Source organism: Falco cherrug, chromosome 10 (genome assembly GCF_023634085.1).
Source record: "Falco cherrug isolate bFalChe1 chromosome 10, bFalChe1.pri, whole genome shotgun sequence".
Classification (NCBI taxonomy): domain Eukaryota; kingdom Metazoa; phylum Chordata; class Aves; order Falconiformes; family Falconidae; genus Falco; species Falco cherrug.
In genome coordinates, this window is record NC_073706.1 from 29,822,353 (window position 1) to 29,845,871 (window position 23,519).

Consider the following 23,519-nt stretch of genomic DNA (forward strand, 5'->3'; position numbering starts at 1 on the left):
CTTCTTGTCTGTTAGGCATCTTTCTTGTCTGACCAGCCTGAACCTTACTTGCCTTTCCTCTCGAGATTCCTGGAGACCCAAATGTTTGCATCTTTTATTGACAATAAGATTATGTGCCACGATGAGGATGATAAAGACCCTATTTTGAGAGTATTTGATTCTAGAGTGGATAAAATCAGGCTGCTAAATGTTAGGACACCGACTCTGCGCACATCTATGTATCAAAAATGCACAACCATTGACGAGGCTGGTAAGAGTAATAAGCCACTTTCTTGATGCTTAAGAAAATACAACTAGTCGCCGCTGGTTTTTGTAGACATTAAAGTTAAGTAACAATTCATGCTTTGAAACCTCAAAAAAAAATAGACCAAAAAAGCTGAGGTGCAAAGCTGAACTAAATGTTATGTAGGAAGTTGAGATGTGAGATGAAATTCCTCTAAAGTTTAATTGAACTTGACTGTTTTCCTGCATGCCTTGTGTGAAAAATTTTTGACCTTAAGAATATAAACATTTTTTTTCCTTTTGGTGACAGTTCTTTGATGTTTAATATACTGTTGTACTTAGTGTACCTGTTTGGGTCAGTAAGAAACTTCCACCTCCCCTGCTAAATTTGAGATCCACTTTTAGTTGAGGATGTGTGATTATAGATACATGTCTGATGAAGACAGCTTTAAAATACAAACTTTTTTACTGTTTCAGAGAAATCTATTGAATTAAGGCTAGCAAAAATAGATCACACTGCAGTCCACCCACACTTGCTGGACATGAAAATTGGACAAGGGAAATATGAGCTTGGATTTTTTCCCAAGCTGCAGTCTGATGTTTTATCCACTGGACCAGCAAGCAACAAGTGAGTAACCTAGGGCAAGAGGTGCTGGAAAGCAAATTCAGTGTCTCCTTTTTAAAGTGAGATCAAATCAGATTATATGGGTGGGTTGTGTGTGGTGGGGTTTTTTTGTTACATCACTTGTATTCTTTCTTTTTTCTTTTTAAGATCTGGGCTTCCAGGGGCAAATTTACTTAAGAAAGCCCTATTATGTTTGAGGTTATAGTTGATTTACTTTGAGTTACTTATAATTACTGTCAATATGAAAGCAGATCTTCTTACTGGATCTCAGTTAAGGCCTAGCAAGTATTTTAGAATATCTTCTTAGAAGAACTTTGAAAGAAAAGGAAAAAGGTGTTAATTGTGACTGGGTATCGTAAAATAATGGAAAAACACAAAGCAAGTGTATAATGATCTAATTTTCTGAAATCCTTTGTTTGCCCGTATGTATTTGCAGCTGTGCTTTGTTTGATGTAATTGATGTCAATGTATTCAATATAAAATTAGATAGAAACTACTTATTTCCCTCATTGCCGCTGCCCTTCACCTAACTCTTGACATTAGCTTAATAATACTCTTCCATCTGTAGGTGGACAAAGAGAAATGCTCCCGCACAGTGGAGGCGGAAGGACAGACAGAAGCAACACACAGAGCACCTGCGTCTTGACAATGATCAGAGAGAGGTGAAAATTGTTCAGCTATAGAGATCTGATTATCTTTTTCCTCCCTAATTGCCTGAATAATGCTCTGTAACCTTTATGAAATGTCTAGACAGTTCCTTGCAGTTTCTGCTCTCCCTTATGTGTATCTAATACAAATTAAGTTCGTGGTCCTTAGCAGACCAAAATATCTAACTTGCTTACTCAAAGTTACACCATTTTTACCCCCTCTAAGGACAAAAATGTCATCCAGTGTTATGAGCGTTCCCTGAAAATGTCATCACATGTTGTAAAGATTATAGAAGGGGAGGGGAAAGCAGGGAGGCAAGGCAGAAGAGGGGAGTTAACCTTAACAGTTTTGTTTTTAGCTGTTTCCTGTCTCTAAATAACTCAGTCACTCTGTGCTGCTTTTTTATGTTTGATGGAGGAAAGATAACCACCTCCAGAGAGTGATTAATTTCATCCTAAAATCAGAAGCATTGCTGTTTTGGAGTTGCCTGTTCTTCTTCTGTAGACCATAAAAGAAGTCTTAAGGTGGCAAATGGACACACAACCTCCTGTGAAGGTGGGAATGTGAACCCCACCGGTGCTGTCGGGTTTGTGTCTGCCTGTTCCAACACAGCACTGATAATTTCTCCCACCAGTGCTTCTGCAGCTGACACAGTTATTCTTTGTGGTGAAGGGATTTTGAAGGATCTGGGTGGTGTGAACTAATTACAGTACAGTTTCTGATTTGTGTGATACAGACTGAAAACTTCTTGTACTGGATGTTGATGTACAGGTAATTCCAAGAATCATCTGGTTTAAAATTTCAGAATTTTTTTTTGTGTGTGTAGTAATCCCAAAGCTTCACTTCTCTTTAAATGTATATTGTTTGTTGAAGACAGTATTCTCTTGCCTTGCTTAAATACCCTCAAAAAAGCTTCAATTGGAACTTTGTAGCCTTGTGTCAGGGTAGTGCTGTCAAAGTCAAGTATCTTTGTCTGTCCAGTTCATCCTTTTATGGTAGTGATTAGTTTAATTTCCTTTCCTGTGTACTCATTGCCAGAATTTTCTCACTGGTTTGTTAAAAGTTTGTTTAAGTATAGTGTTGCCTATGTCATCCATAACCATGTAATAGAAGAATGTCTGCATAATAATAAAAAAACCTATGAGTAGTTTCTGGCTTTGATGTATTCTGTATATTCCGATAACTCTAAAGTACTTTTTACTTTAGAAGTAACAGAAATGAAGACTACTTGATTTGTGACATCATTATTGCTTTTAACAATTATGATGTTTAGCACATACAAACTTCTGGGATGCCAAGTAGGTAATTACAAAGGCAGAAATCTTGTAGCCTGTGGGTTATTTTGTTTGTTTTCCTTTTTAACTGACTCCTCACAAGTTGATTATTCTATAGGAATTACTCTGTCACACAAGGCAAATAATTTCCAAGGAATAAAATTTACAATATTTATACAGTACTAAAAATTACAAATCCATGTTCAGGTGAGGGTACCAACTGCCAGATTAATCTGTGCTGGTGTTGTAGCGTTTTGTGCTGTACCTTTTTAACTATAATACTGAATGAACATTGCCCTCCCTCTGCCAGGTGAACCAGAGGCTTTCCTGTGAAGTTGGAAAGAACGGGGAGGGGGCCCTTCTGAGGCCAACACTGGAGGTCAGGCTGGGCAGGGGGCAATGGTTTTGAAGTGCAGTGCTGTGAGTTGTAGAGAAACTGAAGCTTTGGAGCAGGCAACAAAAAATCTGTGGAATTGAGACTTAGTGGCTTTTAACTTGAAAATCTTTGTGCCCAGTGGAGACAGAGTTTATACCAATCCAACGACTGAGTGCCGTCTTTTCTTTTTTCCTTTCAGATTCATTACTTACAAGTTGATTTTTATGTTGAATGCTTGGGAGTTCTGCGTTGTATTATGTCTTCACTCTTTTCCTTTTCTGTTTTGCATGCTTGCTTTTATTACTTCATATGTGCTTACCACTTTCACTTTACATGGTCTGCTTGGCTTTTTGCTACCAACTTGTTCTGCCAGCACCTGGACTTTTCCATGTCAGAGCTTCAGTTGCAGTTCTGTTTAGACTGGGACCAGCATGATTGGCCCTTCATGCCCTGTATAAAATCTGTCTCAGAGCATTATCTGGTATGTTGAATGCACAATATGACACTAATCATAGTTCTGGATAAAGATGCACAATATAATGTATATATCATAGCTGTTTAGTTGCAAGGCTGATGGAGAAGGTGTGGTTTTCCCTCTGCGAAGATCATATGTTGGACAGATCTGTCTATTTGCCAAGTTTTCAGTTGGTTGTTATTTCAGTGTAAGCTAGATAAGTTACCTAGATAATCTGAAATGTGTACTAATGCTGCGTATTCTGTCAGTGCCTGTACAGGATTTTCTCTTTAGCACTTATTCACAGTTAACTGTGCCCAAACCAATCCACCTGGCTTACAAAATATTTGTCCTATTACTGTCTCTGAAGTGTAAACAATGGCAACTCCTTGATGGCAGTAACAGGAGCAGAAAAGCTCTTTCAAGTATAGTGAGTTCAGGAAATCATTTTGCTCAGAAATGCAGGTGGTTCACAGCTGAGAGCTGTGTGTAGCGTTTTGCAGCTGCTTCCTGGGAGGGTGGGTGAGAAACAGGAGATCTGCAGGAATGCAGGGCATGGCACAGATCTCGGGTATTGTCAAAGCTGCAGGCAAATTTTTCTTGCAATCCCTACGTAAAGCAGCGTGCCATTCGAATCGTCTTGGTCTGGGTAATTATTACAAGCTTGTCATTTTATATGAAAAAATAACAAGACAGTTCTCAGTGGTGGACGGAGTAGTTGAATCTCTCTGCATCTCAATATCCTTGGCAGTTTGTGTTGCATTTTTGTTACTCAGCAATGTGTGTTCTAATACTAATTGATATAAACGGGGATTTGATCTCCGGTGAAATAGTACCTGAAGTGTCTCAGCCCAATAGAGTGCTGGATGTAACAAGGGGCCTTGTCTGAAAGACCACGTGATCCTTTCCCCCTCGTTGCACAGGGGTGGGTTTTAAAGATAAGTTGACCCTTTTCTCTTCAAAGTAGTCTCACTTGCGCTTTTCTCTGTATTTGTCAATTTTCTACCCCAATGCAGAAGTATATCCAAGAAGCCAGGAATCTGGGCAGCACTATTCGGCAGCCCAAACTGTCTAACCTCTCCCCATCGGTAATTGCACAAACAAACTGGAAGTTTGTAGAAGGCTTGTTGAAGGAGTGCCGAAATAAGGTAATACAGAGAATAATTCTGTTCTTTTGCAGCTCACGGCCATCCTTTATGGACTATTTCGTGGTCGATGTGTTTGAACCCCCTTCTTCTGCCATCTCTTTCTGCTTTGTGTCTATAAACATTTTTGCCTGGTATCCATGTGAAGATTTTTGCATGGTAGTGAGAAATTCATTAAGAGATAACATTGAGAAATTCCACAAGGAGTGGAAACTATCAAGCAGATTTATGACAGAGAATGGGAAATGTTAGAAAGCGATTGAATACTCTGATGGGTCTTTATCATCCTGCTGCCCATGTCTATTATAGCGTATTTCAGTTCTCACTAACGAGATTACACTATTTCAATGAGAGTGAATATTCCAAAAGAGGAGGTTGTGGTGAAAATGTAGGAGCTTGTATCATACTAAAGGATGTGGGTTAACAAACTTCTGAAATGTTAGTTTTCAAGCACTTTACAAACTAATGTAGAATTTCTTCGTTGACATGCTTCACCATTATATATTTGACAATATATTAATCTGAATTAAGTGTTAATGTTTATATTAGCACGGTAAAGAGAATATTTATCAAGTAGACACATTCTTGCCTTCCGTCAGTGGAGGTAATACAGCAATTGTATACAACTTTTCATAAAACCATGTTTAATACATGCATCTACTTCTGATTTCACTTCGGTTTTCCGTATGTATGAAACAGTCCACATAATCACCTTCACTTAATAGGGGCATATGAGGGTGAAAATCCGTAGGGACAGACTTGGCTCTTTCACCGTGGGAATGCAGCTGTAGTGAATGTAGTGAGCTTGCCATTAACAGAGAGAAATTACCAGGGGAGGTGAGGAGGAGGAGAAGCTGGAGACTCACTTGGAGTGCTTAGTCTCAGCTAGGACTGTGCATAGGTGCCTAAGGGAGTATTAGTCATTTTTGTTGCTATTCTAGAGTAGCTCTCAGATGAAAAAACCTGTAGGAGAAGAGCAGAAGTGATTCCCTGGTCATTTCCCCCTCCAGATAACTGTATGATTAATATATTGTGACTGGGGGACTGTACTTTAGAGCTTTGGTGATCCGTATGAAATTGTGCACTATTTGGGAGCGTGTGGTTCATCAGGAAACTCAAGAGAGACGCTCCAGAATGGGTTTGGTTTAAATGCAGATACTCATCTGGTAAAACAGGGTCTTACAGGAATGACCTATCCCCCTGCTGCTTGGAAGCACTTGGGCACATTCCTCTCCCCTGGCAGGGGACGGACACAGTGTGCTGCTCCTGGTCCAGCCTCCCCAGGCTTCAAACCCACCCAAGACATGTGTTGCAGGGCCTTGCTGCTGCACCTCTAGCTTGTCAGCGTGTGGCCTGCTGTTCCTTTTGGGGTTACTCTGTGGAGGCTTATGTGCCCCTTTGCAAGCCCCTTGTCAGAAAAGTGGAAGAGCCAGTGAAGTGGTCAACACTGGCGCTGCCATGGCTTGAAAAACAGGGATAGAAGAAATGCACTAGCTTCAGAAGTACTGTGTACACCCAGTTATTCTGCCAGATACTTGCTATTGTGTGCTTCCTTGTTGGCTATTAAGTAAGTGTAAGTGATCTTAAAAGTTCCCGCAGAAAGAATTAACTCTTTTGCTTTCTCCTTTTTGAGACCAAGCGGATGTTGGTTGAAAAGATGGGTCGAGAAGCTGTGGAGCTAGGTCATGGTGAAGTGAATATCACAGGCGTAGAAGAGAATACCCTTATAGCCAGTCTGTGTGACCTCTTAGAGAGGATATGGAGCCATGGTCTGCAAGTCAAACAGGTGAGGAACGAATATTCCTGTATGTTTTCTGAGCACACTTCCCTAAAATCACATGTCAGAGGATACCTTTTGTGTGTATGTAGGTGTGTTAAAATACTTGTGTGTGTGTCCCCAGCCCTTTTTATGTCGTTTACTGCACCCTTGTCTGTCTTCACTTTTTGCTGTGGGCTATGTGCAAGCATACATCTAGATGTGCTCCACAGATGACTTCTTGGGATACTCTTTCTGTTTAACCTGGGGTTTTGGTTTGATTTGTGAGTTTTGGCATTTTTTTGATAGGATGGTGAATGAACTATTTCGGTGTTGTTAGTACTTTTGTTTGTGAAGTTGTGTTGACTAGAAGGCAGCATGTGCCAAAGGTGCTGTCGGTGGGATGTGGTGTGGAGAATTTGTTTTCATGAAGGATAATTTAGTTTTTAAGAGTAAAAAACTTGCTATTGTGTTTTTTTTTCTGAATGGTGTAGGGATAGTTAAGTGACTATTGTCAAGCACTAGTTAGAGGTGTTTTCCTATGAAATTAATAATTTTGTTGTGCTCTTCTGTTTGGAGTCGCTTGTGGGACTAGATGGAGCTTGAAAGGCTTTTATCCTTTCCTCCTCCTTTGTACAAAGGAATAGCAAGGACAGTGAAGATGTAACTGTCGTTTTTTAAAAGAACGTGCAGAATAAATGCACATAATCCAGACAACTGTAATTCATTATCTCTGTTCCCAGCACCCAAGCGCCAGCATTTAAATCTGCTCTCCTTCAAACTATGTAGCAGTTCTCTGTGTGAAGATTTATCATGTGATTCTTTCCCTTCCCTCTTGTATATCACTTAGGATAGAAGCTGTACTGCTTTCGTCTTAGAAGACAGAGCATCAGCATACTCTGCTTCAACTCAGATTTGGGCCTTTCAGACCACCAGACGGCCAACCCTACATAAGGTTAATGCTTTGGATTGATTGCAGATGTTGGCAGATGGTGCTGAATGGTGGAATAAAGAGTGGTGGAATATAATAGAGGCCTGATGGAGGAAGTGCAGTGCATCTCATATTATGATCCACAGTTAAAAAAAAAAACCAACAAAAAACCAACAAAAAAAACCCCAACCAAAGGCCTAACACAAAAGCACCACCAATTCTCTGTGTGTTCTGGCCTTTATTAAATATGCAAAAGCCTGCTGTTTCATACATCGATTTTATTTTATTTATCAATAATGAGCCAAGGAAAACTCTTCTTTCTCAATTGACCTTAGTAATGAAGATGGCTTTCCTTCCACCAATCCCAGCTTTTACCTCTCCCCTGCTGATGAGCCCTGATAGTTCTACATTAGCTACCTACTGATTCTTCCACGTGCAAAGTAAACCCACACCTTCCTGTGCCCAGAGCAACGCGGGAGAGTTGCTGGATACAGGGTCTAATGACTGAAGTAGTCTGAACTTTCTGCAGACCTTGGTTATTCCCTTGCCCGTTATGTCCCACTGCTTTCCTTAGGCTGCCTTCCTTTCCCTTATAGATATAGCTTGCATCATCATTGCTATTTGGTGAAGTTAAAGAAGAGGAACATGATGGTTAAAGGAAGTGGGCAGACAGATACTGCATGAGTTCTGACATTCGTCGTGATTGTTGACATTTTTGCTGCCAGATCCTTTGTTTGCTGCTTGATGTGACTGTTGCCGTTCTCCTTGCCATGGCAGCTGAACACTAGACTGCGTGTGCATGTGTGTGTTTGTTAGGAGTAATGCTGTTGTAGATGTAACTTGTTCCCTGGTTGATAGTTTTCATGCCCTCTTTTCATAAGACTTAAAATTTTGGCTTTCCATGTTGGATCAATGAAGGCATTGAGCTTCTCTGGATTTTTTTGTATCTTCACCACTGAATGCATATTTTTAATTTATCTTGATACAGATGTTACAGACACTCTAGGCTTTATCTTCTGGAGCATGCCACTTCAGGAATAATGCCTCATAGTTCTTTATGTCAACTGTAGTGAGCTATAGGATTGAAGTGTTTAGAGATTTTTTTTTAAAAAGACAGTATAATCAGAGTTAAACCGTAATTACTGCACCTCTTAGGAAGGCATTTATATGATTTTAGATTACTTTGATAGTGCTGAATTGTCAGCTGTGCTTTACAGTTAGGGTTTCTGCACAAAATGTTGTAATAAAAAATATGGCTTTATAATAGAACTGCTTTTCTGAAATGCAGGATTGCTAAATCTTTACTGGGATTTCAAGTTAATATAATAATTTAGGAAGGTGATAAGTAATACTGATTATTTTCCTCTGTAAGTAATGCCAGTTGATATGCTGAAGAGCCCCTGTTCAGTTACCGCTGCCTTTCTGCGGCTTTGCAAGATTTTGGTTTATCATGCAGGATATTTTAGGATGAATCTAAGAATCTTTTTAGTTTGCCAGCAAAAGATTTCTGCACACCTTGCTTTAAGCCACCAGAGCTTTTTAAGAAGGCAACATAACAAGCGAGTTGCACTTTTAACATCATTTAATGCATTTATCTTGGCCTAAATAGTACATCCCGAATTCTAACTTTTAAGTTGGTTTTCCATGATGTGTAGAGCTGAAGTATTCTTGCTGATAAGCTTTCATTTCCTGCTTGTGTTCTGGGTTGTCTTACTGTGTTTGTGATTATCCAGGTCTTTTGCCTGATGAAATTGAGGGGGGATCTTTGGAGGTTCTAAAACTTTCCAGCATACATCTGTAGCCCAGGATTACCCTGAAGGCAACAGATGTGCGAGGCTGGGTCTGGGTATGAGATGGATTACTCCGGCTGGCACTGCATCCCTTGTCATGGTACTGCTGGAGAGGCAGGAAGGGGAAGGCACATAGTGCAGGTTACAGCCTCAGCCTCAGAACTCTTCTCAAACACAGTGTTTTACAAGCCTTGAAATACTTTCTTGTCATGTTAATGAACTATGAAGATCAAATTACTTTTTCCTGTTACCAGAATCCTTAGATCCCAGTAGTTTTGACTCATGCTTTCCTTAACCTCTTTACAGCTCCTGAGCACCTCTGCTTGTGTCTCATTTTTGGTTTTTACCAATGACTTTAACAGAGATAAACATATTTAAAGCAAGTTTTTTCTATGGCTGATACTTTCAATGATGATTTAAACTATTCTTTTTTATTTGTTAGTTATTTATTCAGCTGATAGTGATTTCTTTAACTAACTTTTTTAAAATTTATTTTAGGGAAAGTCTGCTTTGTGGTCTCATCTGTTACACTACCTAGAAAACAGACAGAGAAAAACTACATCGGGCAGCTTCAGTACCTCAGGTAAGGTTAGCTTCTGCTGGAAGATGATGCACATATGCACTATGCAGAGATCATTTCCTTGGAAATATCCTTCACTTAATATAACTAAATCAAGTTTTCTATCCGCTACAAAATTAATAGGGACCTGGTGTATTGCCTTAATATATTTCGTGAAAAATAAACTTTTTTGGATTGAGCCTACTTGTTTGACTGCAGTAGTCAGATACCAAAAACATCTGATGTTTCCAAGATAGGCTTTAAAATGGATTGCTCCAATACGCCATCCTCCATATGACACATAGTCACTGCATGAGTGGCAAAGCATATTATGTTACGGCTGGGGGTGGAAAACAAGTATAAGCATATAAAATTGTATTATGCATCCTGAAGTTTTATATTCTCTCTTGAAAAGTAACTGAACAGTAACTCGTGGTTTAAAAGATAACACTGAAGAAACGTATTTTTTCAGATGGGGGCATAAGATACAACTTTGGAGAGAACAACGGGTTTGGGGGAGGCAGTGGGTGCCTTTTCTTTTTAAGCTGCTTAAGGTAAAAAACTGAACATTACTAAAATGCATAAGGTCCTGTAAGCAATCAAAACCAAAGAACTGGAAAGTATTAGGGTTTCCTGAATGTCACTTGGTCTGTAGCGTTTTTCTCTATAATACTGAAATTACAATCAGTTTTATGTGTTCTGACTTGGGATTGAGGGCAGGGACTGTGTTTAACATACAACTTGATTCTAAAGTAGTGGTTGAAAGATAAGACTAATAATATTGTTTAAAAAAACCCCAAAGTGTGCTATTAAGAGTGTTACAGGAGTGTGCGAAGTGATAGATTAGTTAGGCCATGTGTGGTGTACTGAGTAAAACATATTGAACACTATTTTTTGGCGTCAACAGTGCCAGTCAGTTTTACTACATACAAAGGAAACAGGGTAGTCTTTAGAAAATAATACTTGATTAGTGTATGTCTTAAGCCATTTGATGTCATACCAATTTCAGCTGAAGCTAAGCTCATTAATGTGTTAATGCTCAGTGTGTGCCGATCTGCATAACCATCTGTGTAGCGTATTAGATTTTCATGTTATTTGAAGCGGAAATAATGCCACAATATCTTCACAAAGCAGTGAGTCATTATTAACATAAGAGTGCACGTTGCGGTGTTAATTCACCTTTTTTCTTATATTGATTTTAAAATGTTTAAATGGATTTCTACTAACAAGGATTTCTGTTCTTCTGAAAGTAGGAATACTTCTTGATTCGGAAAGGAGAAAGTCTGATACCAGTCCAGCCATGTCACCTCTTAGAATCTCTCTCATCCAGGATATGAGGTGAGTTTAAACTATTAAAAGCAATACAGAAACCCCATGATACCTGCATATTTGTGTCTCTGTATAATGTGTACCATACAGAAAAGTCTGTGTTTCATACACCAGGAGATGGATATGGGGAAGGAACCTGCTGAACTGTTTTAAAGTTTTAAAGTACATAGTGCAACCTTTTCATTGACCTCCACAAAAAGATATTTTGTACTGCAAAGTTTGTATATTGTCGCAGCTACTAGCTTATAGAAATACCCTGACACAGTTTTCATCTTTATAAAGTATTCTGTATTGTTTTATTTCCGCAGAGATGTGGGTGTAGCATATGTGTTTTCCCAGTCATTGCCAAGTTGGTTGATTAGCTCTGAGCTCATTCTTGCTTCTCAGTGAAGAAAGCAGTTTAAAGAAATTCTTTGATCTAAAGGATGGGCTATCTGATGTTGGGTGCTGCAGTGTGAATAAAACACTAACTTCTGCTCAATGCCTTCTTTTCATTATGTCAAAAAACAATATGCCTAACTTGTGAATTAACTTTTAAAGGATTTTTCTTTCCTCCTTTTTCCTTACCAACATCTGATACTTTTCACTAGGGAGGAGTGATTTGAGGGTTTTCAAGGGACATGGTTGTCCTTTTAAAATATACCCTTTGTGTCTTGTATGGAAGAAAAGCTACTACTGAGCATGCAAAGACAGTATTTAATTTTCCAAAGCACTCAGCCATAAATATTGCAGTGATAAGAATCATTCTGGACCTGAAATCATGTGAGGCAATGGGTCTGGTTTAGAATTTTGTAAATAGGGCACTGCATTGCAGATATTTCCTTTCCAGGCTCTTACTGTTTTTGAGGTAGATATTTGAGGAATTTAGATGGTGCTGAATACTAAGGTGATCATGTCTCTTTTTCCAGTAGTTTGCCAAGAATGCAAAATATCAGGCAAAATTTCTTCTTCAGCCTAGCTTGGTTCAAAAGAACTGTCACACTGAAAATAATGGGCAGTGTCTTTTTTTGTTTGTTTGTTTTTTCCAGGCATATCCAGAACATTAGTGAGATCAAAACAGATGTTGGCAAGGCCAGAGCCTGGGTTCGTCTCTCCATGGAAAAGAAGTTGCTCTCTAGGCATCTAAAACAACTGCTTTCAGATCATGAACTCACAAAGTAAGATGATTTATCTTGGGCAAAGCTTTTAAAAATTTAAACCTGTTGAGTTGCTAGACTTCAAAAACCCAGAAGTGCCTATTCTTCCATCTGCTTAGCAGTGTACAAATGGAATAGAATAAACCAGCCTTCCGAGTGTGTGTCTACCTGTGTGTGAGCTATTTGGGAATTATGATTCAATGTTGGGGCTTCTCAGGTACAGAATCAGTTTTGTCAGCATAGACTGTTTGCGACTTTGAAATCTTCAAAAACTGCTAGGGATTAAATGAAATCGAGCGTAAGTCTAAATGCCACTACTTTGCTGAGTCAAGCTTTTTATCTTGGCCCCCTTTCTGTAACTGGGGGGTGATTTTGTTTTCCTTGGATTGTTTGTGTTTTTGCAACGTGTGGCAAAGTGCAGCTTAGGTCCTGGTTGCAGTTCTGTCACAATATGAAGAGCGTAAAAGGCACATCCAGATGTGCTTCTGTGGTTCTCTGATCAGTGTGACTCAAAGTGACCATTCCTTAGTTTCTCACTTATGTCTCCAAATCTGAGACATTCTTGTAACTCTTTTCAGTGCCATGTAAAACAATGTAGATAAACCACACTAGAAGTTGATTTAAAGAGAACTGATGAATGGTGTACGTGCAGCACTTTGAAGGTGACTAGGAAGGCTGTGATGATCAATTCTTGAATCTCATTTTTGGGTCACAAGCTCAGGATGAGATCTGGTAATCTTTTGCAGTCTTCCATGTTAATACTTCAGAGCATGATTGTCCACATCTCTAGATCAAACTGACAGCTTTGCATTTATAGCCTGCTTAAGAACATAAGGTGAATTGCTTTCATAATAGTCAAATATCTGCTATTATGATTTTTTTTTTGGTTTGGGGTTTTTGTGGGGTTTTTTATTTCCTCTCCTAAACGTTTCAAAATACATGACTTTCAATTCCTTGTATATGAAGTAATTTAAAAAATTATGAAAGGACCCAACCGTTGAGACCCAAAACACGATTTAAAGAATAATTGTACCATAGGAAGAAAATGGGAGAAGTGCATTAAGTATGAGCGGAAGGGGGTATGTGATTGAAAGCTGAAGACTTGGACCTGCAGTAATTTCAAGTACTGCTGAGTTAAACTGGCAATAGTGGCAAAAGTACTTTGTACTAGTGCTTTGTGCAAGTACGGATCTTGAAGGGCAAAAGGAGAAATGCTCAGTACAAGGACCTATTTACTTGATGATGTCCAGAGCACATTTACATTCTATTATCTTTGTAAACATAAATAATTATTTTGTAAATAGTACCACAAATTGGAGTACAGGCCATATTTAATACTAATTGTTGTAGGAGTAACAGTTTGAGGTTTACATACACAAAAATGTATTGCTGATAAGGTTGGTTATACTGTTTACTGTGTGGAAATTAAAGGTTCTCTTGTATGGGCCCTAGTAATTGTCGTTAGCTTTAATTGAAGACTTCTTCCTGGAGGCAACTTAACCTGTACTGTCTACCCTTCCTGTCCTCTCCTCCCACTCACACCCACTTGCAAGAACTGTCTCCCCCTCTCAGTTTCCCTAAACCCTAACTGCTAATTATTTGAGATTTGCCTTGTATTGAATTATGTTGGACTTCCTGATGAATCTGTGGCTTTCCAACAGCAAGCAAGGCAAAGCTGAAGGACAGAGTGAGGACAGCTAATGAATCTACCTGCACTCTTAAGGTTAAGCCTCTCCAGTGAAGTCAACAGTCCAGATCAGGTTAAATTTAGCAGTGCTTGTGCCATGCAGTACAAGTGCTGTGAGAGGAGTTTCCATACCCCACCATGCTCCACACACCCTCCCACCCCCCTAAGAAAAAAACCCCAACAAACCCCAACTGTCTTGACACTGGCCAATGCACTGTTTGTGTCTGAGACAGATTCTGATTCTCTAGAACAGCGTGAGACAGCAGCAAAAAGATGTTTAAAATGGAAGCGATGAGCAAAGGAGCAACTTGCATAGGAGTGACATAAATTTTTTGTAATCCAGCGTGTTTTGTGCTGCATTTAGATGTCCTAGTTAAAGAAAGGTGTTCTAGGCAGCATGGATTTCAAGTGTGCTCCATTTGTTTTTAGAGGAAGCAGTACCAAGTTCAGTGAAGTATTAAAAGTAATCGTACAGCTTCTGCCTTTTTACAGTTATCGTGATTGTGTGGTGTTCTTTTTCAAAGCAACTGTTAGATATTTTAATTAACCCTTTTTTCTTCACTTGGCATTTTCTAAAAAATACAAGAAAACTGAAACGTGTTTGTTTTCTTCCTAGTCTATAAAGGGACAAGAGTTAGGGCACGGAAGGAAATCACATAGCCTCACTCCCCAGTGGCCTTTGTGTGCACTAGTAAATTGAGAAATCTTACACTTTGAAAAGGACCTTTGTGGATAGACTGTCTGAACGCGTGGTTCAGGTTATTCAAATGAAACATGGACATGATCAACTGTGAGACTGTTGTGGGTTTGCTACACTTGTGGCTACAGGCAGGTTATGGTGGTTTAAGGCTCAGTATCCTTATTTCCATTGCACAGTTCCTGTCAATCTCCAGTGTTAGGTTTGTTATGTAAGTGAGAGTGCGTGTTTGTGTGTGTTAATCATCATTGATTTGTTTTGCAAATCTCTGACTTGTGAGTCACTTGCTGACTTTTTTGTAATTGATATCTGGAATTGAGGGGAGTTGTCCCGATGCCCTCCTGGCAAGAGCAACCCGTGCATGGCTGTGTCAGCACTTCTAATGCCCAGTTCATGCATTTGTGATGTTTTGAATATTCCTCTAGCATCAGTTGGATTTTGATGTATCCTGGCATGCTCTTTTGATTGTTCACCAACACAGGTATTATTTATTGGTTGCATAATTAACAAAAATAGTGGTGATTGCTGTGTACAAGTGAGTAACTGGAAGATATTTTCCAGTCCAAATTTGCACTTGAAAAGGTTGAGGTTGTAAATTCTTCTCAGGGTTTCTCAGTTGCAAGTCTTGCAGTGTGAAATTCTCTTAATGTGTTGGAGTGATTTCAGTAAGACTGAGTGCATTCTTTGCATGGGCGGTAGTGCCTCCACTAGTGAGAGGAGGCTACTGAGCAGCATCTTTTGACATTTCCACTTAAAAGAAGTTGGAAGTTTTGTGAGGTGTTGCAGTCCTAGCAAAGAATTTGCAACCCAGTAAAAGGGAACAGCAGAACTTTAGGCCACCTTTTGCACGCTTGTGATTTTGGTTATGTCAGGAGCTGTGTGCTGTCAGCACTGAAGCTATTCCCTACCTTAATGTGCAGGTTGTCGTAGGCCCTGGGTTATCACCTATAAATTAATACAAGCAGATGGCCCCAGTGTTTGCCCTAGTATCCTTTGAAAATAGTCTTCTGTCTTATGCATGTGCTCGAGGACTCCACACGGCACCATCTGCTTGGAAGTGACTTAAGAGGACTCTCTTTACTTCAGTTCTGTCATTTTACATAGCCAAAAGAAGTACAACATTTCTTTTTCTAACTTTTGGGGTGGGTTTTGGTGGGAAAAGACTCTCGGACCACCCCAAACCTTGCTTTCAAGGGGTGGAAAATAATGTCAAGTCTGGGGCTGATGCACTTGGGAGACTTCAGGCTTGCAGTGTCAACATGTCTTGGCACATTAAATACTATTGGCTTTACCAGTAATTTATAATCACTTGCCCATTCCTCAGAGTTTACCTAATAAATAAGCACTATAGAAAATATTTCACAGAAAGCATTTTGTTACTATGACAGATTATTTGTTTTGCCTTGTCAGAAAACTCTACAAGCGTTACGCATTCCTCCGCTGTGATGATGAGAAAGAACAATTCTTATATCATCTCCTGTCATTCAATGCTGTTGATTACTTTTGCTTTACCAATGTTTTCACAACAATCTGTAAGTATTTGCTTTCCCTGGATCCCTGATTTCCAGATTTGGTTGAGTCCTTATCCAAAAATCTTAACAGCTTTGATCAACACACCTTAACCTAATATCTTAACCTAATTGTTTTGTTTTCCTCCTGGTATCTGTCTGTGTATGCTGTATCACTATTTCTGTGATCCTCTCTGGTGGGCAGTAGTCTCTCTTTGTGCTGCTAAAGGCTTTTGTTTCTGCCTTCGTAAAACACGCAGCTTTAATCCTTTTAGTTGGGGGAGATTTCTCAACAGAAAATTTGATGGGGGGCTTGTTTGCAAGAACAGTATGGATTGCTCGTTATCAAGGTAAGAATACTAACACGTGCTAGGACTTAGAAAACAAAAAACTTTCTCCTTTTCATGCTCAGCCTACTTTGTCACATGTGTGTGTCTGAGGTTGGGATAACAACGAAATGCCCATCCAGGGCTACTTCAGAACTCTGCAACAATTGAAGTACTTAAAAAAACCAAACCAAAACAAAAGCCCTAGAGAAACTTTTAACCTGTTGCTGATGCCTAAATGTGTTTCAGAGTTCTTGTGCATTTGTGTGCCTGCTGCCACAGGACCTCACTAGTAAGTTGGAAGGAAAGACTTTAGCAAAGCTTATAAAATTATGGGTAGGGGTGTGTGAAAGGACCTCTGTGGCTCCACGATAGGAGCCACCCTTGATGGCTATGATCCATATTTGTGTGCATGAAAGACAAAGCAAGCAGACATCTAAGCAAAACAGGTTTTGGTCTTGTCGGCAGGTTCTGGATGATGCTAAGATCTGGTCTGCTGGATGCAGTTAAATTTTCACTTCATTTAAGGCTATCAGCACAAAAGATAAAAAGGGAAATGTTAATTAATTCTTAAATGCTATGAGCATCAAGCTTTTAAGAAAATTCAACCACCAAGTGCTTTCTTGAGGGCACTGACAACTGAGGAGATGCTGGGGGAGAAATGTATTAAACGCCTCAGCTGAAAAGCCCTAACTGTAATCCAGTTATGCACTATAAAAGAAGGGCAGATCGCCAAGAAACACAATGACCATTCAGATAATCGGATTTTGTTATAAAAGTTTGTTTAATAGGGGGCTGTGTGAGATGTTAGGCGATTGAAGAGCACATGCATTTCACCAGGAGCACATGCCTCCTGAGTCAGAAAAGGGGCTGTAACTCAGGTGATACTAGGTTGAATTAGTTACTGATAAATCAGGGGGCAAGAAGGCATTTGAGCATGTGTGTGTGTGGTGTCAGTTAGAGGGGAAGAAGGTTGTTTGTTCTTTTAAAATCAGGAAGTCTTGCAATTAGCATAACTAAGAGCAATATGATACAGGGAAACTCGCAGCTTTATAATGTGTTTTCACTGAATTTGTTCAGTCGTAGCAGTGAACGCTGCTGCAAGCAAGCCCTGCAAGCAAAGGCTTTGGTTAGTAATTGAATGGGAATTTGTGTTTGTCATGTAGTGTGCATACATGCACACACAAAAGGAGGCAGTTAAGCAGCTGAGCATGGAGTTGGCATGCTGCACTACGTTGAAGTTCTGGATACGTGAATATTCTGTCTTTACTTCCTTGTCTTTAAGCTGGGGACAAGTAACCATCTTCATGACACGTGTTGAGGCTGGTAAATGAAAAATTATTATACCCATATGGAGGCATTATTCCATCCATATTTCTTTTTTCACTTGACAGTGGTTTGCTGTCAGCTGTGCTTCTTGATGACTGCTATGTGTACACTTTCTGATTGTCAATCAGTGCTTAGTGTGCAAGTGTTAGCAGCATGATTTAAATAGCAGCTCTGACGATGTTTTAACATTTCATGGTACTGCAGTAATATTTTGACTTACCTTTCCCCCCTCTCTTTATTAAAGAAGTTACCTATTTATCCTCCTTCTCTTTATTAAAGAAGTTACCTATTTATCCTCCTTCATTTTTGAAGTGTTATTTCTTCTTGTTTTTACAGTGATACCATACCATATATTGATTGTTCCTAGCAAGAAACTTGGTGGTTCAATGTTTACAGCCAATCCTTGGATCTGTATCTCGGGAGAACTGGGTGAAACAGGAGTCCTGCAGATTCCCAGGAATATATTAGAAATGACTTTTGAGGTTGGTATTGCTTGATACAAAAAATGCTTTGAATGTTCTGTTTGTTCAGTTTAAAAGTCTCCCCTTGCTGTGCTATCTTGCCACACATTTCATATCTTTAGTCTGTGTGGTTAGTCACAAATACTTCCTGTGCCTCTACATAGCACATTTAATCTATATTTAATGACATGCAGAGCAAAATGACTGACAAATCCTTGGTGCAAGGATGGACAAGACTATCTTTATATTACAGCTTTGTGCTGTAATGGTGGGAGGTGTTATACCCTCTTCTATTGGAAACAAGTGATTCTGTTGTGATTTTTGTGTGTGTGCATGCACTGGATAAAATTTAATTGAAAAAGCTATTTCAACTGATGATGTCTCTGCTGGTCAAAATAGTAGTTAACAAAACAAAGCAAACCAAACAAAAACAAAGCAAGTGGCCTACCCCTAAAAAGCCCAGAATCAGTTGTGCTTTCAGAAGAGGGGAACCACGTTTCTGATTCCCTGTCTTAGCATGTTCCCTAATAGTTTACTCCTCCGGCATGCTGCTCTCTTTCAGTTTACTCTGACAAACTCTGTGTTCAATTTGCAGTGCCAGAACCTGGGAAAACTGACCACAGTCCAAATAGGACATGATAATTCAGGACTGTATGCCAAGTGGCTAGTGGAATATGTTATGGTCAGAAATGAAATAACAGGGCATACTTACAAGTAAGTATCATCCCGATGTTTCATGTTGGGTAAGTAGAATTTCTGCAGGGAGCTGATTAGAAAGGTCTTATGTCCTGAGACTCTGTGTCTACAGTTGCTGCTACCTGAAGGCAGAGAAAGATCACTTGGCTTCTGGCATGTTGTGATTCTTAAAAAATTGAACAGAGTTTTCAGTTTGCAGATGCTTGTGTCCAGCCTCAAAACATTGGTGGAGAAGACGAGTTGACTGTTGGGCATGTTAAAAATGATCTGCCTTGAGCCCAGGGAAGAAATAGCAAGTTAGAGCTTGCTGCTTACCAACTATGGCCGGTATTTTGTATTAAAGGCTGAGTGCTGCAGGTGTTACAGAGAGGTCTTTGGACACAAGCTGGAACACAAGGACTTATGAGTGTTAGAAACCTGTGTTTACACAGTGAAGGTAAAGAAATGAGATTTCTGTAAGAATGACGTTTATTTGTGTAGGATACAGCATAGTTTGGTGCCCTGGCCTTTTTTTAGAGAAACTGTCAGGCTCATGTTGATGACAAATTGGCGGGTAAGTCCACTCGGTTCTCCATGCCAGTTTGTAATTAAATAAAGAGGCAAGATTCTATTTTTGGATGCTGTTCAGTTTTCTGATTAAGCTGATTAAACTGACATCAACATTGGTTCATGGAGAGTGATAATGAGCAAGTGAGCACATATGCTTTCTAGTGTCTGATTTAATATTCCAATTCCAATAGATGTCTTGGTGTTTTGGCATTTAAGTATATGTTTGGGATTTTTTGTTTGGGTATTGTTTTTTGGTTGGTTTTTTTTTGTGGCTGACCCATCTATAGGGTGTAGTGGGTCTTTCTCTTCTACCTCTTTTGCCTCTGCAAGAGGCAAGACACAAGACTGTCTGCCACATTTTGCTTTGTAGATCATGGTCATCTAGTGCAACATTTAGTACAAACTTGGAACAAAGAAGCTGTTTTATTTTTGCTCCCTCTGCTGGCAAAAGCCAAACCAAAGACTTTGTTACTTGTTGCTGGATGAGTGAAATAGTTGTAATGACTGTACTGGGAGAATTTGGGTTTTATGCAACCGCAGTTGGAAGTCTTTGGCGTGGAAAATTGAATCTGGGTTGAAGGATTCGATCCACATATCTCCTTTACGTTCTTAGGTTTCCCTGTGGAAGGTGGCTTGGAAAGGGAATGGATGACGGCAGCTTAGAGAGGATCCTGGTGGGAGAGCTGCTGACTTCGCACACTGAGGTTGATGAGCGGCAGTGCCGAACCCCTCCTTTGCAGCAGTCACCCAGCATGATCAGAAGATTTGTCACTATATCACCAAACAACAAGCCAAGTGAGTGGTGGGGGACGCCTGGTCTTGCTGTTGTGCATCATTGCCTGAGGAGAGCTGCTTGCCAACAGAACTTTAGGTTGTCTTGTATTTTAGAACTGTAGCTTGGAGAGGACCTGTGAAACTCACTTAGCCCAACCCCCTGTTCAAAGCCCTGCTAACTTCTGATTTACAATCCTGAACAACCTCTTCTATCTACTCAAATTTTGACAGTCTCCGAGGATGGAAGGGAGATGTCTCTGGACTCCTGGTCCAGTGCTTAGCTGCCCTAGTGGTGCTTTATTTATCCTTGTACTTCATCTGTGGAATGAATATGTATTGGGTTTGTGTGGGAAGGTTTTAGTAACAGGGAGGGCTACAGGGGTGGCTTCTGTGAGAAACTGCCAGAAGCTTCCCCTGTGTCCAGTGGAGCCCATGCCAGCTGGCTCCAAGATGGACCCACTGCTGGCCAAGGCCGAGCCCATCAGTGATGGTGGTACCATCTCTGGGATAACATATTTAAGACAGGGGGAAAAACTGCGCAGTGTCAGCTGGAGAGGGGAGTGAGAATGTGTGAGAGCAACAACCCTGCAGCCCCCCAGGTCAGTGCAGAAGGAGGGGCAGGAGGGGCTCCAGGCACCGGAGCAGAGATTCCCCGACAGCCCGTGGTGAAGCCCATGGTGGGGCAGGCTGTGCCCTCAGCCCGTGGAGGTTAACGGTGGGGCAGATCCCCACCTGCAGCCCGGGGATGGTCCCACGCTGGAGGAGGGGGATGCCTGAAGGAGGCTGTGACCCCACGAGGGACCCACGCTGGTGCAGGCTGTGCCTGAAGGACTGCACCCTGTAGGAGGGACCCACGCTGGAGCGGTTTATGAAGAACTGTAACCCATGGGAGAGACTCACGTTGGAGAAGTCCATGGAGGACTGTCTCCTGTGGGAGGGACCCCAGGCTGAAGCAGAGGCAGTGTGAGGAACCCTCCCTCTGAGGACGAAGGAGTGGCAGAGACAGCGTGTAATGAACTGACCACAACCCCCACTCCCTGTCCCTCTGTACCGCTGGAGGGGAGGAGGTAGGGAAACGAGTAACGTTAAGCCTGGGAAGAAGAGAGGGGTGGGAGGAAGATGTTTTAATATTTTATTTTATTTCTCATTATCCTACTCTGATTTGATTTGTAATGAATTAAACCAATTTCCCCAAGTTGACTCTGTTTTGCCTGTGATGGTAGTTGCTGAGTGACCTCTCCCTGCCCTTCTCTCGACCCACAAGCCTTTCATTGTATTTTTTCCCCCTGCCCAGTTGAGGAGGGGGAGTGATGGAGGGGCTTTGGTGGGCACCTGGTGTCTAGCCAGGGTCAACCCACCACACAGTGCTATGGAGGAAGGTAGAAATTTTCTGTCCTGTCTCTGTCTCTCCTTCATGAATGAAAAAGCTTGCTAGTGGTTTCTGTTCATGGACTTTAGTTTTCCATTGAGATCACTGTTCCAGGGTTGTCTTATTCCTGATAAACCCGGTGGTTGCTTTGCTCCCAAGCATGCTTGGGTTTACAGTGAAACTATCACAGGAATTATTTCCGGGATGCTCAGATTTGGTGGTCCTCATTGAAGCACAGCTCCTTTTCTTAATTTTGGGCCCCGGTCTGAAAAATCACATAAGACATAAAAACCCTTTCCACCTGTTGATGTGTTGAAACACCACAGTGTTAGCTTCGATGTAAAACCATTTCTACCTCCTCCACAGTAAATAAAAATAAAATAGGATTTCTATTACCCACATTCCAACACCTTTTCACTAGCAGCAGGAGTCATACAGATTTGTGCTCCTCTTCTTTTTTTGTGGTATGCCTTATCCCTTGTGCACAGGTACAGTTTCTAAAGCTGTTACGGAGTGACTGGATATATTTTTGTATTTTGCAGAGTTAAATACTGGTCAGATACAAGAAGCTATTGGTGAAGCTGTCAATGGTATTGTCAAGCATTTCCACAAGCCAGAGAAGGAGGTGAGGATTTGTGTGTGTAGTGGCACTCCTGTCTTAAAACTCTTCTTAGTAAGGATTGGAGAATATATAACTGAAATAACTAAACTGAATGAACAGTGATCTGTTTGAAAATTTCTTAAGTGGAGCAAAAATAAGGTAATGAGACTACACCATTGGAAGAGGACATCCTCAAGTGCCTCAGTTTTGCTGCTAACTGGAGCATTAATTTAGATGTTAACATTCTGGTATTGGAAATTGAGTTATTAGTAAAATTGTGCCAAGGATTCTGCCTGTACCACTGTTAAGAGTGTTGCCTCTTGTTTAGTTTGTTCTGGATTAACTGACATTTTACATTTACATTTGAGTGCTGAGTAGTTTTTTGTATGCCTGTTGTGCATTATCTTTGCTACTTAAAACATGAAAACCCGTGGGCTGCTGTAAAAAACCAACAGAAACAAAAAAGACCCACGCCCAAACACCCACACTTCCCCCGGCAAGTGAAGCAGAAGTGCTGTCAAAGACTCTGGTATGCTTCTCATTACACATGTAATCATCTTAACTGACTTGGCAGTTGTTTCCTGAAACAAACCTAAGAAGCATGCCTCTGTCAAACTGTCACAACCCAGCCCTTGTGAGCCAGGGCGATGTAGAGCAGAGTTGACTCCAGTGAGGATCTCTCTTGGAGAGTTATTAATTTTTTACAAATAGGTCGTCCCATTCCTTCTGCATCCATCTTTTCTAAGCTCAGTATAGAATGGCAAATTCGTATACAGTATAATTCTGGTTGATGATTTTATTTACACAGTAATCTCAAGTGGTCATGCACTGTTTTTGCAAAACAGAATTTGCCATCATGTTCTAGTAAGAATTTGGCTTTTTTTCTGAGATTTAAAAACTGCATTAAATGTTGTTTTTGTTGATAAGCAAACAGTCTGAGGCACCTGCTACAATGGACCTGCGGTCTTTATTGCTTAGTAAAAGAGGAAAATATTTTATGAATTATCTGCATGGTGGTCGTTATTACAGGTAAAGTCTGCTCATAATCTTTATCTTGGCTTTTTCATGGCTTCACTTGATGATGACGAGGCACTGAGATTGCTTTCTTCAGCCTCATTCTTAGAGGTCAACACTGTTTTGAATGCTCAGGACTTGTGAGAACTGGGTCATCCTGATCCTGTCTGGGACCACTGTTTGACAGTAGACTGTAACCTGGGGCATCAATGTATTTAAAAACGGGTTTCAGTAGTAGGTGCAGGAGACACTTGTTTTCCAGA

The 23,519-nt window shown here is 40.4% G+C and overlaps 1 protein-coding gene across 13 annotated transcripts in view; it reads left to right on the top strand.

The window, feature by feature from the left end:
• Positions 1 to 23,519, top strand: part of DENND5A (DENN domain containing 5A) — a 70,920-nt gene that overhangs the window by 41,275 nt on the left and 6,126 nt on the right. For 3 of the 13 annotated variants that reach the window (XM_055721958.1, XM_055721960.1, XM_055721968.1), the window contains 15 exons: positions 16 to 250; positions 700 to 850; positions 1,416 to 1,509; positions 3,519 to 3,626; positions 4,616 to 4,747; positions 6,378 to 6,530; positions 7,351 to 7,455; positions 9,720 to 9,804; positions 11,031 to 11,118; positions 12,138 to 12,266; positions 16,040 to 16,161; positions 18,129 to 18,274; positions 18,849 to 18,967; positions 20,112 to 20,293; positions 22,184 to 22,266. In XM_055721958.1, the coding sequence (XP_055577933.1) occupies positions 16 to 250; positions 700 to 850; positions 1,416 to 1,509; positions 3,519 to 3,626; positions 4,616 to 4,747; positions 6,378 to 6,530; positions 7,351 to 7,455; positions 9,720 to 9,804; positions 11,031 to 11,118; positions 12,138 to 12,266; positions 16,040 to 16,161; positions 18,129 to 18,274; positions 18,849 to 18,967; positions 20,112 to 20,293; positions 22,184 to 22,266 (1,932 nt within the window). Of the gene's footprint in view, positions 1 to 15; positions 251 to 699; positions 851 to 1,415; positions 1,510 to 3,518; positions 3,627 to 4,615; positions 4,748 to 6,377; positions 6,531 to 7,350; positions 7,456 to 9,719; positions 9,805 to 11,030; positions 11,119 to 12,137; positions 12,267 to 16,039; positions 16,162 to 18,128; positions 18,275 to 18,848; positions 18,968 to 20,111; positions 20,294 to 22,183; positions 22,267 to 23,519 lie in introns of those variants that run through there. The other 10 variants (XM_055721965.1, XM_055721969.1, XM_055721966.1 and 7 more) reach the window with 8 other exon arrangements.